At 36.0% G+C, this 13081-nt stretch overlaps 1 protein-coding gene across 2 annotated transcripts in view; it reads right to left on the bottom strand.

Moving 5' to 3' along the window:
• Positions 1-13081, bottom strand: part of LOC150078107 (metabotropic glutamate receptor-like) — a 103753-nt gene that overhangs the window by 24108 nt on the left and 66564 nt on the right. For both annotated transcript variants that reach the window (XM_090385029.1, XM_090385027.1), the window contains exons 3-4: positions 4542-4667; positions 2709-2869 (exon numbers count right to left, since the gene is read on the bottom strand). In XM_090385029.1, the coding sequence (XP_090241155.1) occupies positions 2709-2869; positions 4542-4667 (287 nt within the window). The remainder of the gene's footprint in view (positions 1-2708; positions 2870-4541; positions 4668-13081) is intronic.

Raw genomic sequence — 13081 nt, 5'->3', positions numbered from 1 at the left:
AGCAAAAATGAGAGTAGGAGTGTGTTATAAGCCTAATGATTCTGAGTAAAATGAACAACTGTACAGAGAAATAATGTGCCAGTAAATCAGAATGTCTTATAATTTAGAATTTTAACTTCCAGATACGGACTGTAACTTGTGAGTTGGTCACTCACTCACACACTAGCAAGAATTTCGTAGATTTATTGGATGACTGTTTTCTACAAACAGCATGTTAGAAAAGCAACAAGAGGGCATAATACTCTTGATCTGATTATTCATACAATACACTGTGATCACTGCCATGTTGGCAGTGATCACAGTGTATTGATGTGAGATTTACTTAAAGATTTAACTACTATAAAGGGAAATGTTTTTGCTTTTGCAATGGTGACCTACAGTGGTCTCAGATGGTTTTTAAATTCTATACAGTGGGACCAACTGATGGCATTACCATCAGCAAATTCTAAATGGGAAGCATTCTAGTTACGACACTGATTCCCACATAAGTTACTTCATTTTGGAATCCTCGCCCCTTTAGGGACAGCTCTCACAGAACCTTTTCATTTTCCTCTTAATAAAATAGTTCTTTCGAATAGGAATCAAAAACAGTTCTATTAAGAAGCTTTCAACCAAGTATATAGAGGAATTCAGCAACAAGAGGGCATAATACTCTTGATCTGATTATTCATGCATTAAGACTGCAGATAAAAGAACCACTAGATGGCAGTGATTCTTTTGAAGTTCATCAACTGTTTCTTGAACTGTCCCAATGACTAAAAGATGAGATCAAACACTTTACATCAACATTGCATGCATTAACCTTACAGAAGAGGAATAATCAAATATTACTACAACTATTAGGATGACATTCTGAATTTATATTTAGACTAATCATGCCAGCAAAAAAGGTTGCGATTGAAATATCCAGAAAGTTGAAGCATCCAGTGCCTAATGGATCACTGGTCTTGTAGAGTCCAAGATTGTATTACAGATCACTCTCCTGGCTAAATGGCCGTGTAAGGGGTTCAGACCATATTTATTGGGTCAGGTCAGTAAACTGATTTAATAATAATAATAACTAACTTTCTTGAATTAAATGACCAAATTAACCAAATACTATAAAGCACTAAGATGCTAAAATATCATATTCATATGATGAGATCATGTAGCAAAAAAACTGTCATAACTTCTGTGGTTGCGGGGATATGCTTTTACCACACATTTAGAAGCTTAAAATGCGGCCTAGAAAATGTTTAAAAAGAGATCAATAACACTTAATATGCTGATTGTAGAGAAAATTATTCAATATAAAAAAGGAAGCAAGCACAGGGAAACCTCTGGCGTTTTCTGAATATTCCAATCAAACCCTTACTGGATGAAGGTTGAGTGAGGGGATTAACTGTCAAAAGCTACATAAAGTTTTGAAACTGCTGTACTAATGATTCAACCACATTTGACAATAAATTACAAATATATATATATTTGAATAATGTTTAAAATAGTTGGAAACTGAATCTTTCATAATAAAAATAAAAAGGTACAGCAAACATCAGAGGCAGCAAAAAGCATATTCCTCTACATGATGCTTGAAATATAACCATAGAAATTAGAATAGGAATTAAAAATAATGCCAGCAGCATGGCAAGACAAGAGCGAAAATAACCAAAATTAAACATAACCATAACCAACAGGGAGGGAAGAGAGGGGTAACAAGAGTAAAAATATTGCAGCAGAAACTCTCTAAGATAATTTAGAACATCTAAATGTTAGAATAATAAAATAATAATTGATTAAATTTCGAAAGCCAATTAAATAGAAATTTAACGGCGCCCCCTCTGACGGGCACCAGGTCCAAATTTATGTGAAATATCACGAACAGAGATGTAAAGCACTACAATAAAAACAAAAATAAACAAAACAGACTGCCCATTACGCCCTATCTGAACAGAGGACCACAAGGCCAATGATGGTCAGGGAATCGCTGCATTTCGATCGCTAGACAAATTGCCGCATGGTTCATTACTCGTCTGTATAATCTGGTTAAGATTACTTTTGTCAGTAATGTGGTTTTGCATTTGGAGTGCTCGTATCTGTTCTATTTTTTTAATTTTTGCTGCATCAGGACCACCGCTATTCAAGTCCACTGCAATGGCAGTTCGATCTGGGGATCGGGTGGCGGATGATCTTTCGATCGACTCGCCTTTGCGGCGATTTGTCTAGCGATCGAAATGCAGCGATTCCTTTACCATTATTGGCCTTGTGGTCCTCTGTTGAGATGGGGCGTAATGGTCAGTCTATTGTTTTGTTTATTTTTGTTTTATTTTATTGTAGCGGTTTACATCCTCTGTTAGTGATATTTCACATAAATTTGGACCTGGTGACCGTTAAATTTCTATTTAATTGTCTTTCGAAATTTAATCAATTATTATTTTATTATTCTAACATTTAGATGTTCTGAATTATCTTAGAGAGTTTCTGCTGCAATATTTTTACTCTTGTTACCCCTCTCTTTCCTCCCTGTTGGTTTATCGTTATGTTTAATTTTGGTTATTTTCGCTCTTGTCTTGCCATGCTGCTGGCATTATGTTTATTTTTAATTCCTATTTTAATTTCTATGGCTATATATATAGCATTATTGAGATATCAAACTGATATTTCGCTTCTGTTCTGTTCAAGATAAAATGTTTTTTAATTGTGTACACGAGAGAAATGAGCTGAAACGTTACCCGTGCCAAAGATGGTGATGCGGGCGCAGTTGCAAGGATATTTGACAGATTCGAAAGGACATCTACTGAAGCTGCGGAAGTAACAACAGTAGGGATTGAAAAGGCCTCCAGTGTTTTTGCAGCTAAGTTTATGGGGTGTGGCTCACCTTGAAGGAGAACACCTACAAAATAAACAAAAATGTAATCAGTCAGTAGGCCATGCTAATAAACACTATTTTTTAATCATTATTTTACTGCAACTAGCAGAGCGTTTCTAACTGCAAGTAAGTTGCTATTTGGCTGAAGTAAACAAGTCCTTTTTACTGAGATTTCTTGAGATATAGTGACAACGTAATGAGGGAAAAAACTGACAGATAACTTGATGTCGCGTAACTAAACTTAGAATTAATACAATAAATACTATGTTGCATAATAAACAAGATTTAATTCTTAAAACAAATGCTGTACAACGTAGCGACTGTATTGTACGTTTAGTTACCAATTTTTACGGGATGTCCAAAACTATCACAGTAGTATCATGATGTTATATTATAAAAATAGCAGAATAGTACTTCAAACAGTTCTAGAAATTTGTAAGGAGTACAAGTTGACAAAAAGTAATTTTGCAGACAGAGCTTAATTTATAAATGGCAACTGTTTAGAGCACCCAATGGGCACGCTCCATCCATGAGTTCAGCTTTCCCGGACAAGCCAAGGTGACATCGGTTTTTTAACCCAAAGTTAAAGAAGGAGCTGCGATGGAAACGTTTCCAGTCATCAGAAGAAGTAATAACATCGGAGGCCGATTCTCAAACGCATGTAAAAAAAAAAAATAAATAAAAAAAAATGGCTTCCACCATGTTTTTGAAGAATTGCAGAAACGTTGGAGTCCTCATGAAATGGGGACTATTTTGAAATGGCCCATCAAAATATGGATGATTAATAAAAGTGTGTTGTTAAAAAAAAAATATGCTCATTCTTTATTGAACAGCCCTTGTATATCTGCGTGAGGGACAAATCTCTGGATTTGTCCCTCACGCGGTAGTGGGATGAGGTAAGCGTAATACTGTTCAACACATCACACCATGCATTATTTATGAAGAGTCTTGCCCTGAGAATATGGAGGCCAGTCCTTCGGCTCTATTGTTATTCTCAATCATTCAATTATATGTACTCGACGAGGAGAGGCATTGTTGTCTATTAAAAGAAACGGCTAAATAAAAGAATGGGAAAACAAACTGCGCTAAGGCGGCAACCGACCAATTCCAAGTGCACAGAGCGTGTTGGCAGTCGCTTTTTAGTGTTCTGTGATTTCACTTTAAAATAATCGAACACAAGAATTTCACCCTGGTCCTGCATTAGTAGACCTCCGAAAAATAAGTAAATCAGCAGGTATATAAAGAACGATGTCTGCTCACACCATGAGAAGCTAAGCAGTCTTATATTGATGGGTAACAACGCCCGGGGAAAAGTGTTTTCAATTATCTTATTTTACAATGGAAATTTCATGCCAAAATGTAATTTTGTACTCTCTCAGAGCTGTGCTCAGGAGCGATCGCCTTCCCCATCGCATCACCACTGTAACTTAGTTCTCAACTAATCCTTTCAAATGGAAGGCAAAGAAATGCAGTCAGCTTCACCCAGTTATTTGTTTAATAATGCTCGTTGATAAAGTATGCAAAACAAGGAAAGGCATATTGTAATATCACAACATATAGACTAAAAGACCAATTCCAAGTGCATAGTTTGGACTATTTCAAATTTAAAAAATAATAAATAAAATAATAATAAACAAATAAATAAAAATAGTAATAAAAAAAAAATATATATATATATATATAGAAATTAACTTACCAAATATTGGTGGGCCCTTCTTTTCGGTACAAGCAGATGATTGAATATGGCCTATATGTCCAAGTAACTGGTAAAGCTGCCTTTGAGCGATATCTTGGCGACCACAAGTATCATAGATGTATACACCTGTTGGGAATAAAATTTAGTTAAGCTTGTCTAATGCTTACATTTTAAATCTAAAAAGCAAGAGTAGTGTAAATAACGAGTGAACTGGCTGATCCTCCAGGATCAGTCATTTAGAAGAACCTCTCAAGGAGCCGCTTTAGGATGCTTTACACTGGGTACCATTTGACTCTCTTGTTGCAAGTGCAAATTTTGTATCCACAGAACGGCCAAGCAACTGTTTATTTGGATGTCGAATCTAAAATGTGAGGAGATATCGTATTGTCTAAAGTGGAAGAGCTCTCCTAATTGAATAAATTTGAATAAAGTCAAGGTTTGGACAAATTATTGGAAGGAATGGGAAAACAGTTTTTTTTTTTTTTTTTTGTTATGCTATATAGTATTTGCTTCCTTGCACCATGTTGCCAATACTAATACTAAAATAGTTTTTCTTTTGTTTAAACATACAAGACAGCGCATTAAACACACTAAGAAATCAACGGATCTCTAGCTACCCCATTCTTTGTGATGTGAAGATCGTGTATTTGTAAACAACTTTGCAATGGAAGCAGCTGGAAGTTGCAAAACCTACAGCCAGTGGCTTTGACAAAGGGATCAAAAAGCATGATTAAAATTCGGAAGAGGACAATTTTCTACTATTGTGCTTTTCAAACCCGAGCTTAGAAAGCAGCAGACTTTCACGCAAGCCAGTTGTCATACGCTTCGTTATTCTTTCAAATATGTTCAAAAATAAAAGTAATTCTCTCGGAAGTATTTGTTAAACAACCATTGTAAAATCGATCATATACATGGCATTCTCCAGGTTAAAGCCAAATGCTAACTTGAACATTTTTATCAGATGGAAATATACCTTGTAATTTGATTACTCCATAAGGCCCGTAATATCCATGAGGGCGCACAGGCGACCGATAATATGTATTTTTTAGGTACTTCGGGTCGACCACATGTTTAGAATACAAGAAACAACAGCCGTCCTTCGACTAGAAGGGGAGGCTGCTGGCAGTTCCTTTTTATCGGTTCTCTACATATATCTAATGCTTGCTTTAAAAAAGTAGCTGGTTGGATAGTAATGATGGGTCTGGACTTCTTTCAATTTTCCAAGCACCGATATAGACATTTTCCATTCGATTTAATCTTTCTTTCTTTCATCCCTACTCCTATAGGAAACCCAATAACCATTCCAAATTTAAGATTTCTTTATTTGGTTGTTCTCGGTTCTTTATTCGGTTGTTCTCAGTTCTTTATTTGGTGGTTGGTTTGTTAAAATAAGCACTGAGTCAAGGAAGGCCATTCAGTGATCGGTTTTTCTTGTTATAAAACTCGTTTCCAGAAGGAAAAAATTATGCATCCTCACCCGAAACCGACTAACTCAATCACGGTGTGAAAAAGTCCATTAAAGTTCCTTCGATTGAGGTGGGATTCGAACTCAGTCCTTTTGCATAACGTGTGGAAGGACAGAGGTCGTACGTAGCATGAGCTAGCCAGAGGGCTACTCAGGGTAATTTTGATTTAAATTGATTGTATCCCTGTGAAAACTGCTAACTGGGACGAGAAACTGTTGTTTCGGTTTTTCCCTGCCGGTCCTAAGTACATTTTTCAGATTGTATTTCAGACTGTACAAATAAATAATTTCTTTCCGCCTCCTGCTAAAACTGCAGGTAATACAGCTGCACCAGAGCCCTGAGTTCGGGAGGAAGGAGGCGGAAATGCAACAAAGTTTCATAAAAATATATCATGTTGCGACAGCGCCAAAGCTTGTGATATTATGCCACTGCCTGATGTACTTTGCTTTTACAGGGAAATGCGTTAAAAAAGTGGTTCTAAATCAACCGTACTGTCCACCGATAAGGTTTTTAAATTAATTTTGACAATGGAATTCAATGTAAAGATGTTATTATATAAGCTTTATATATGACGTAATGTATAATTTTCCCACCCCACTGTCTTTTGACCCACTCTTCTTCAGTGATAGGATTATGTCGTTTGTCACTCGCTTAGTGACATAGCTGTCCAAGAGCAAATAGAATGTACGAGGACTGTTCAATTAAAACAATTTCGAAAGCATCAGTTCTCCAGGCGTGTGTGTTTAAACCAAAACGTCGATATCCTAGCGTGTAAGAAGACCTGCTTAGTTTCGTTTGCTCTTTGTTTACAGTCGGTGCCGGGCTATTTCGCGCCCTAGGCAAGGCATACCCCAAAAAAATTGTCAACTTCAATTTTCAATTCTGCTTTGTAGAGAAAATGAAAAGCACAAAACTCGAAACTGCTAAATTTATTTTAAATTGCAAGAATAAGTAATACAACAATCTTTGATTATCTTTCTCAAATACAAAATAAAATGTTTTAGCACACAAATCATTTTGAATAATCTAGTGAATTGTGGCGCCTCCGTAGCCAGGTGGGCAGGAGCAGCAGTGCGTAACACGCGCTTCTTGATTAGACCGGGGTTCGAGCCCGTGACCACCGGATGCGGAAAGGTCAGGGAATGACCACCGCATATCCCCGGAGCAATATGGCCTTAGTTGCTAATGCTCCTATAAACCAAATAACAACTACTAGTGAATTGTGATGTTAAAATTTAAGTCTCTTAAAAGTTTCAATTTCAGGCACATCAAAATCTCACTTTGCGTGCCTTTTCCTTTGCAAATTTTGTCACCAATTACTTCAGGTCAAGTGGGCATATTCAATTGATATTGATGCCAAGCCAACTAGTCTCTTTTTGCAACATTGTTGAGCATATGTAAGTTTTTATAAGTTTGAGCTTTGATAAACTGCATTCACCACTTGCCACTGACACTGAAGTGTGAGAAGCATCCTTAGAGCGACAGAAACATTAGACACATTATCCAAGAGTTTTTGTTGTGGTATGAAGAGAAGTACTCCTTGTGGCGGCATAGACTTTGGAAGTCTTCGAGCTATTGCTATAAGTTCACAGCACAGATCTTCAGCATCAATATCTCTTCAGTAGATTTTCTGTTGATACCACTATCATACAGGAAGCCAAATAGGGAATTATACTGTTGTAGCTGTTGGAATCTCTCTTCAACAGATTGTATGGCTATGTCTAAGACAGCATAATAGAAACCTACTTTGAATAGCTGCTTTGGATCTTGTGGTGCCTCTTCTTGGGCCTCATGCTCAAACTGCCGTTTCTTTCTCTTCTTTCTAACTTGTTCTGTCTCAAAGTTTGGTAGTATCTCTAGCTCAGTAGCATCTATCAAAACTTGTTGAAACCCATCATCACACTTGCAGCCCACAGTGTAATTCTTGGTGACTTTCAATTGGCTTTTAGCTGAATTTAAATCAGCTTCCTTATTTTGTAGTAGCTTGCTTGTAAAATTGACTTCAAAAAGGATGCTGTGTCATGCGTAGCATCCTTTAAAGTATAGAATTTTTTTTTATAAAACGTTAAATAATTAATTATAATTCATAGCACTGTTGTGGTATTTATCTTAAAATAAAAAATATAAATTGTCAGTTGCATTTTTTATATGGGTTAAAAAAACTAATCTGTATAAAACTGTGCCCCTCAAAGGTCTGTGCCCAAGACGGCAGTCTAGTTTGCCTAATGATAGCACCGGCCCTGTTTACAGTTATGTCTAATTATTCTTATGGATTTCAAATAGACGGCACTTCCAAAGCCAATCAGCGAGGGGCAAGAACAACAAGAAATTCATAACAAAATGTTGGCCGTGTATAGTTGCGATTGCATCTCAAAACCGCTATCATAGAGTGGTCAAAAAAGTTCTGGGAAGGAAAGAGATGCCATTATTACTCGGAGCGTTATGCTGAAACTCTGAAGTGCCTACTACTCGGTATTAATGCGCCTCCGTAGCCAAGTGGGCAGGAGCAGCAGTGGGTAGCACACGCTTCTTGATTATCCCGGGGTTCGAGCCCGTGACCACCAAATACGGAGGATGCGGAAAGATCAGGGAACGACCACCGCATATCTCCGGAGCGATATGGCCTTAGTTGCTAATGCTCCTAAAAACCAAATAACAAACAAACTACTCGGTATCAAACGCAAGCGACAGAAGAATCATCCTGCTTTCTGATAGTGCACGTCCACGCGTTGCCAACTCGATTCAGACCTTCCTTCAAGCGATGCGCTTAAACACTAAAACGTCTTGCGCGTAGTTCATATTTGTCACACTGTGGTTCACGTTTTCAATCTGTTGGGAAAAATGCTTTAAAAGGACATCATTCAGCTCGGGATTATGAAGTGAAAACAGCAAAAGAAGAATAATTCCATCAACAGAAATTTATGAAGAGGAAATACTTCTTTAAAAAAATTATTTTTAAAGAAGAAATTAGTGAAACAGTGGGAAGTATATCTAAATGCTAAAAGTGACACTTTCTTCTCTCTCAAAATTAATTTTTAAGACAAACTTGTTTAATTGAACATTCCATCATTTAATGTGGTGCAGATGAAAATATCCAATTACGATAGTTAAAATGTTTGGTCTAAAGTTTCTTATCAAAGCCTATGAATATTAATAAACCCAAGGAGAGTCGGATAAATGAAAGAAACTTATAATGGAATTCTACTTGTACATTGAATACCAGTTTTCTTGCAGAAGAAAAACTTGTTTGTCTTGTTGATAGCTGCCATTTATGACATGCGAACTCGTAAGGTAACTTCATTATAACCGACAGAAATACAATAAATAACGTTACAACATTGGCATAATTTACTGTTGATTCCTTAATCCTCTTTAGGAAACATCTCTATATTTCAATTATGATCACGTTGGCAACACAAGATTGCAAAGAACTGCAATATTTATGGCAATACAATCTCTATTGTTCAGTCTTGTTCTCAGCATGAATTAATAATTTTATGCGTACTAGGAACAACTACAAGGATGAGTCAAGTGAAAATGAAATTTTAGATTGTCTAAATTTAAATTACGAGGCACCATGAGTTTAAACTTAGAGACTGGTACTGATGCTTCTACTGAACAATAGAAAATACTGACTGTCCTGTGGCAAGTGATCTGCAGCAATAGAAACAATATAGCTTTTACAGTGACGAGTGCGTCCAAGATGGTGCAATGCACCGTTATTCCGTTTCTTACAGTCCACAGAATCTCTCCGGCACAAATTCACCGGATTTTATGAAAAGATATACGCCCAATACTATATGTTGTAATCATAAATTATTCGAATGGGCAAATTGTTACCATGAGCGAAAATAACTCTGGGGATGACTCTCGTCTAAGACAAATTCAGACAGTTGTGAAATTGAGATATCCCTTGGCCGAAAACGTCAACAGATGGATCGCTGTACGACAGTTGATGTGATCAGGAATTGGATTAGTCATGGATCTGTCTACGCCGTCATTCATGACAGATTGCAGTACAGGAAAATAAAGAAAAACGTTCGCGAATGGGATTGTGTATGCAGCATCTAACGAGATATGAAGAGGAAGGAAATCACTCCTCTGGTCGCTTATGGCTGTAGACGAGATGTGGTGAACCAGAAAACAGTAGAAACAAAGCATGCGGTAAAACATCAGTCATCACCATGGCCAAAGAAATTCAAAACTTCAAAAGTTTATGCTTATGGAAAGTTATTCTCATGTTGACTTCGACTCTCATGGATTGCTGCTGCACTATTTCATGTGTTTGTGCTGAGGTGAAACGGTAAACTCACAAATCCACAAAACTGATTGCCGTCATGCCATCAAAACCAAAAGACCCGGAAGTTTGATGACGCTTTTATTTTGTTGTGCGACAATGTTCATGTATAATTTAAATAAAGCATTTCATTAACGATTGCAATAATGATTATTTAAATTCCAACTTACATTATTTTAAGTTTCATGATTCGACACAAACAGAAATCGTTTACACCTAGAAGCAGAAGCAGACACAAAAGTCTGCTGCTAGGTGTAAATGATTTGACGTATACATAGTACACACTAGTGTGTACGTCACTAAGTAGCTATGTGTACACAATGGTAGTGAATATAGTAAATTATATATTGTATACAAATAATATAATTTTCATTAAAATTTAAATTATTATACGTTACATAAATATTGTACAATAATTTACATCAATTGCTTAATATACGCTAAAAAATATTGCATATAAATAAAACATACGACATAAATTTCCTGGTTTCAACACGTACACATTAAAACTGAAGGAAATGCTTTATTTTTCTTGTTTTATGTAACCATTTTTAGTTCTCTTTCTAAGGACACGTTTTAACTACAAGACCCAGAAATATCCATCATGACAAGGCCGCTTCTACCCATTAATTTCGTGGATAAAGCATGAAAGTGAGAAGAAAGAAAAAGGTATTAAAAAAAAAAAAAAAAAAAAAAAGGCTTCGATAAACGGAGTACTAGCCGGTGGACATAGGAAGCTAAGCGAATAGTTTAAACGAAACACTATAGCAGAATAAAACAGACACGCCCATTAAACAATTAGAAAGCTAGAGGTCGCTTGCGAGTAGGAAGAGGGAAAAAAAAAAAAAAAAAGCAGCGAAACGCAATGGCTTGACAATAGTTCAGCTTGAGTGCGCTTTAAAGTATATGACATTTAATCGTGTATTATTTTCACTTTAATGACTTTTTAATGAAGCTTTCGCTAAACGAAGCGAAAGAATCAGCAGAACGAGAAAATTACTATCTAAAACATCTCCAATTTACAATTAAGGCGATTTATTTTCTTTTGTTCTGAATTTCGACTAATTAAAGCCAAATCATCGCTTAAAGATCGAGTTATTTAATTCAGAATCTTGCGAAAAGTTTTGCTAAATATTATTAGCTTTGTGAGTATTGTCTATTTTAACCTGATTACTGTATTTATAAAAATCTGTTTAAATTTTTTTATTAAATAATAAATGTATTATTTAATAAAATAGAATTTTCTAAAATCGAAAGTTATAAATTAAATTTATTTATATTAAATTCAAAATTTTTAAATTTTGACAGAATAAGCAAGCAAGCTTTTAAGCATTCTAGTAGTGTACCTTACTTGGCTCTGAATAAATAAATCAACATTCACTTAAGAATTGCTTTGAGATCCCATGCCATTTGAAATTTTATTTTACTAGTTCCTTATGGGGCATAAGGAATTAAGAAAATGAAGGACGACTTTTTTTTTTATTGCATCAACGTAACTCAGGCTATGCAGTGTCGGTATAGTGAGTCTGGAGAAGCATTCAACCCTCATCAGAAATCTAGTAACCTGGCCACTGTGTGAAGAATGAAAGAAAGAAAAAACTGAAAATTTTCCTGCTGAGTCCGAGTCTTTTCATTATTATCAGCCCTAAGGTGCAAGGAAGCCTGAGGCTTTTGCTGTACTAGCCAAAAAAAAAAAAAAAAAAAAAAAATTCTGAGTTACCCTGAGAGAGAGAGAGAGAAGGAAATCACAAAGAAAGAGAAGAATGATGATATCCAGCTCAGGACCCTGGGTGTGCCAAGCCCATACTCACCAGATGTGAGCCCCTGGGGTTAAAGATATGCATGTTTAAATCATACATATCTTTTCCAAAGATATGCATGTTTAAAGATCGTTAACCACACTAGCTTTCATCAAGGAGTAAAGAAAGATACAGGAAAATTAAGTTTAAATTTAACACAAGCACGGATAGTGATATGCAAATTTAAAAGTAAATAAAACACAAATTCTCTTGGGCAAAAAAAAAAAAAAAAAAAAAGAATTTACTCAATGGAAAAATAAATAATAATCTTTGGTATTTATTTAGAGCGTACATAATAATGATGTGAATATATAACAATCATCCCAATTTTTTTAAAGACACTTGCGCCATAAAAATAAACAGCTTCTATTGTGTTGCAACATGCAAACGAACGCTATGAGAGGCAATCAAGAAATTATATCAATTAGGGTTATGTTAACATTCATCTCTCTCTCATTTCCAGTTAGAAATTATCAGGTAACAATAGACAAGTAGTATTATCTCGAACTAAGGTAATTTAACTCATTTTCTGATTATTGCATGGTGTTGCTGAACCTAGTGATCAGCACAAAAGCACAGTAGCACACGCATTTAAGGTAACCGTGATTCAAATCCAGGTGATGGCAAAATATGATGTATCAGCTACTTCGGACTCGGATATTGTGGAGGGAGAGACCGCAATTGGAATCTTGCTTCCCCTGTACGTGAAAAGACGGACTACCAAAGTGAGGCGTTTTCTCCAGGGGTAGTGATGACTTATTTCCTGATTATGACTACTAATGCAATCCTTGGATCATTTGAGGAGAAAGAAGAAATGGCAATCACATATCTTGATCTACAAGCTGCATTCGATAGTGTTCACATCCCAGCCTTGCTCAAACTCCTTCGAAATTACTATCACATCACAGGCCCAGTATTGAAGTTTCTGACATCCCTTCTTCAGAATAGAATCATCCAAATGTACATAGGAAAACAAAG

Source organism: Mastigoproctus giganteus, chromosome 11 (assembly GCF_048544385.1).
Source record: "Mastigoproctus giganteus isolate SK-2022 chromosome 11, ASM4854438v1, whole genome shotgun sequence".
NCBI lineage: Eukaryota > Metazoa > Arthropoda > Arachnida > Uropygi > Thelyphonidae > Mastigoproctus > Mastigoproctus giganteus.
Note: the sequence above shows the minus strand (reverse complement) of the source record. Positions and strands in the feature narration are given on the sequence as shown.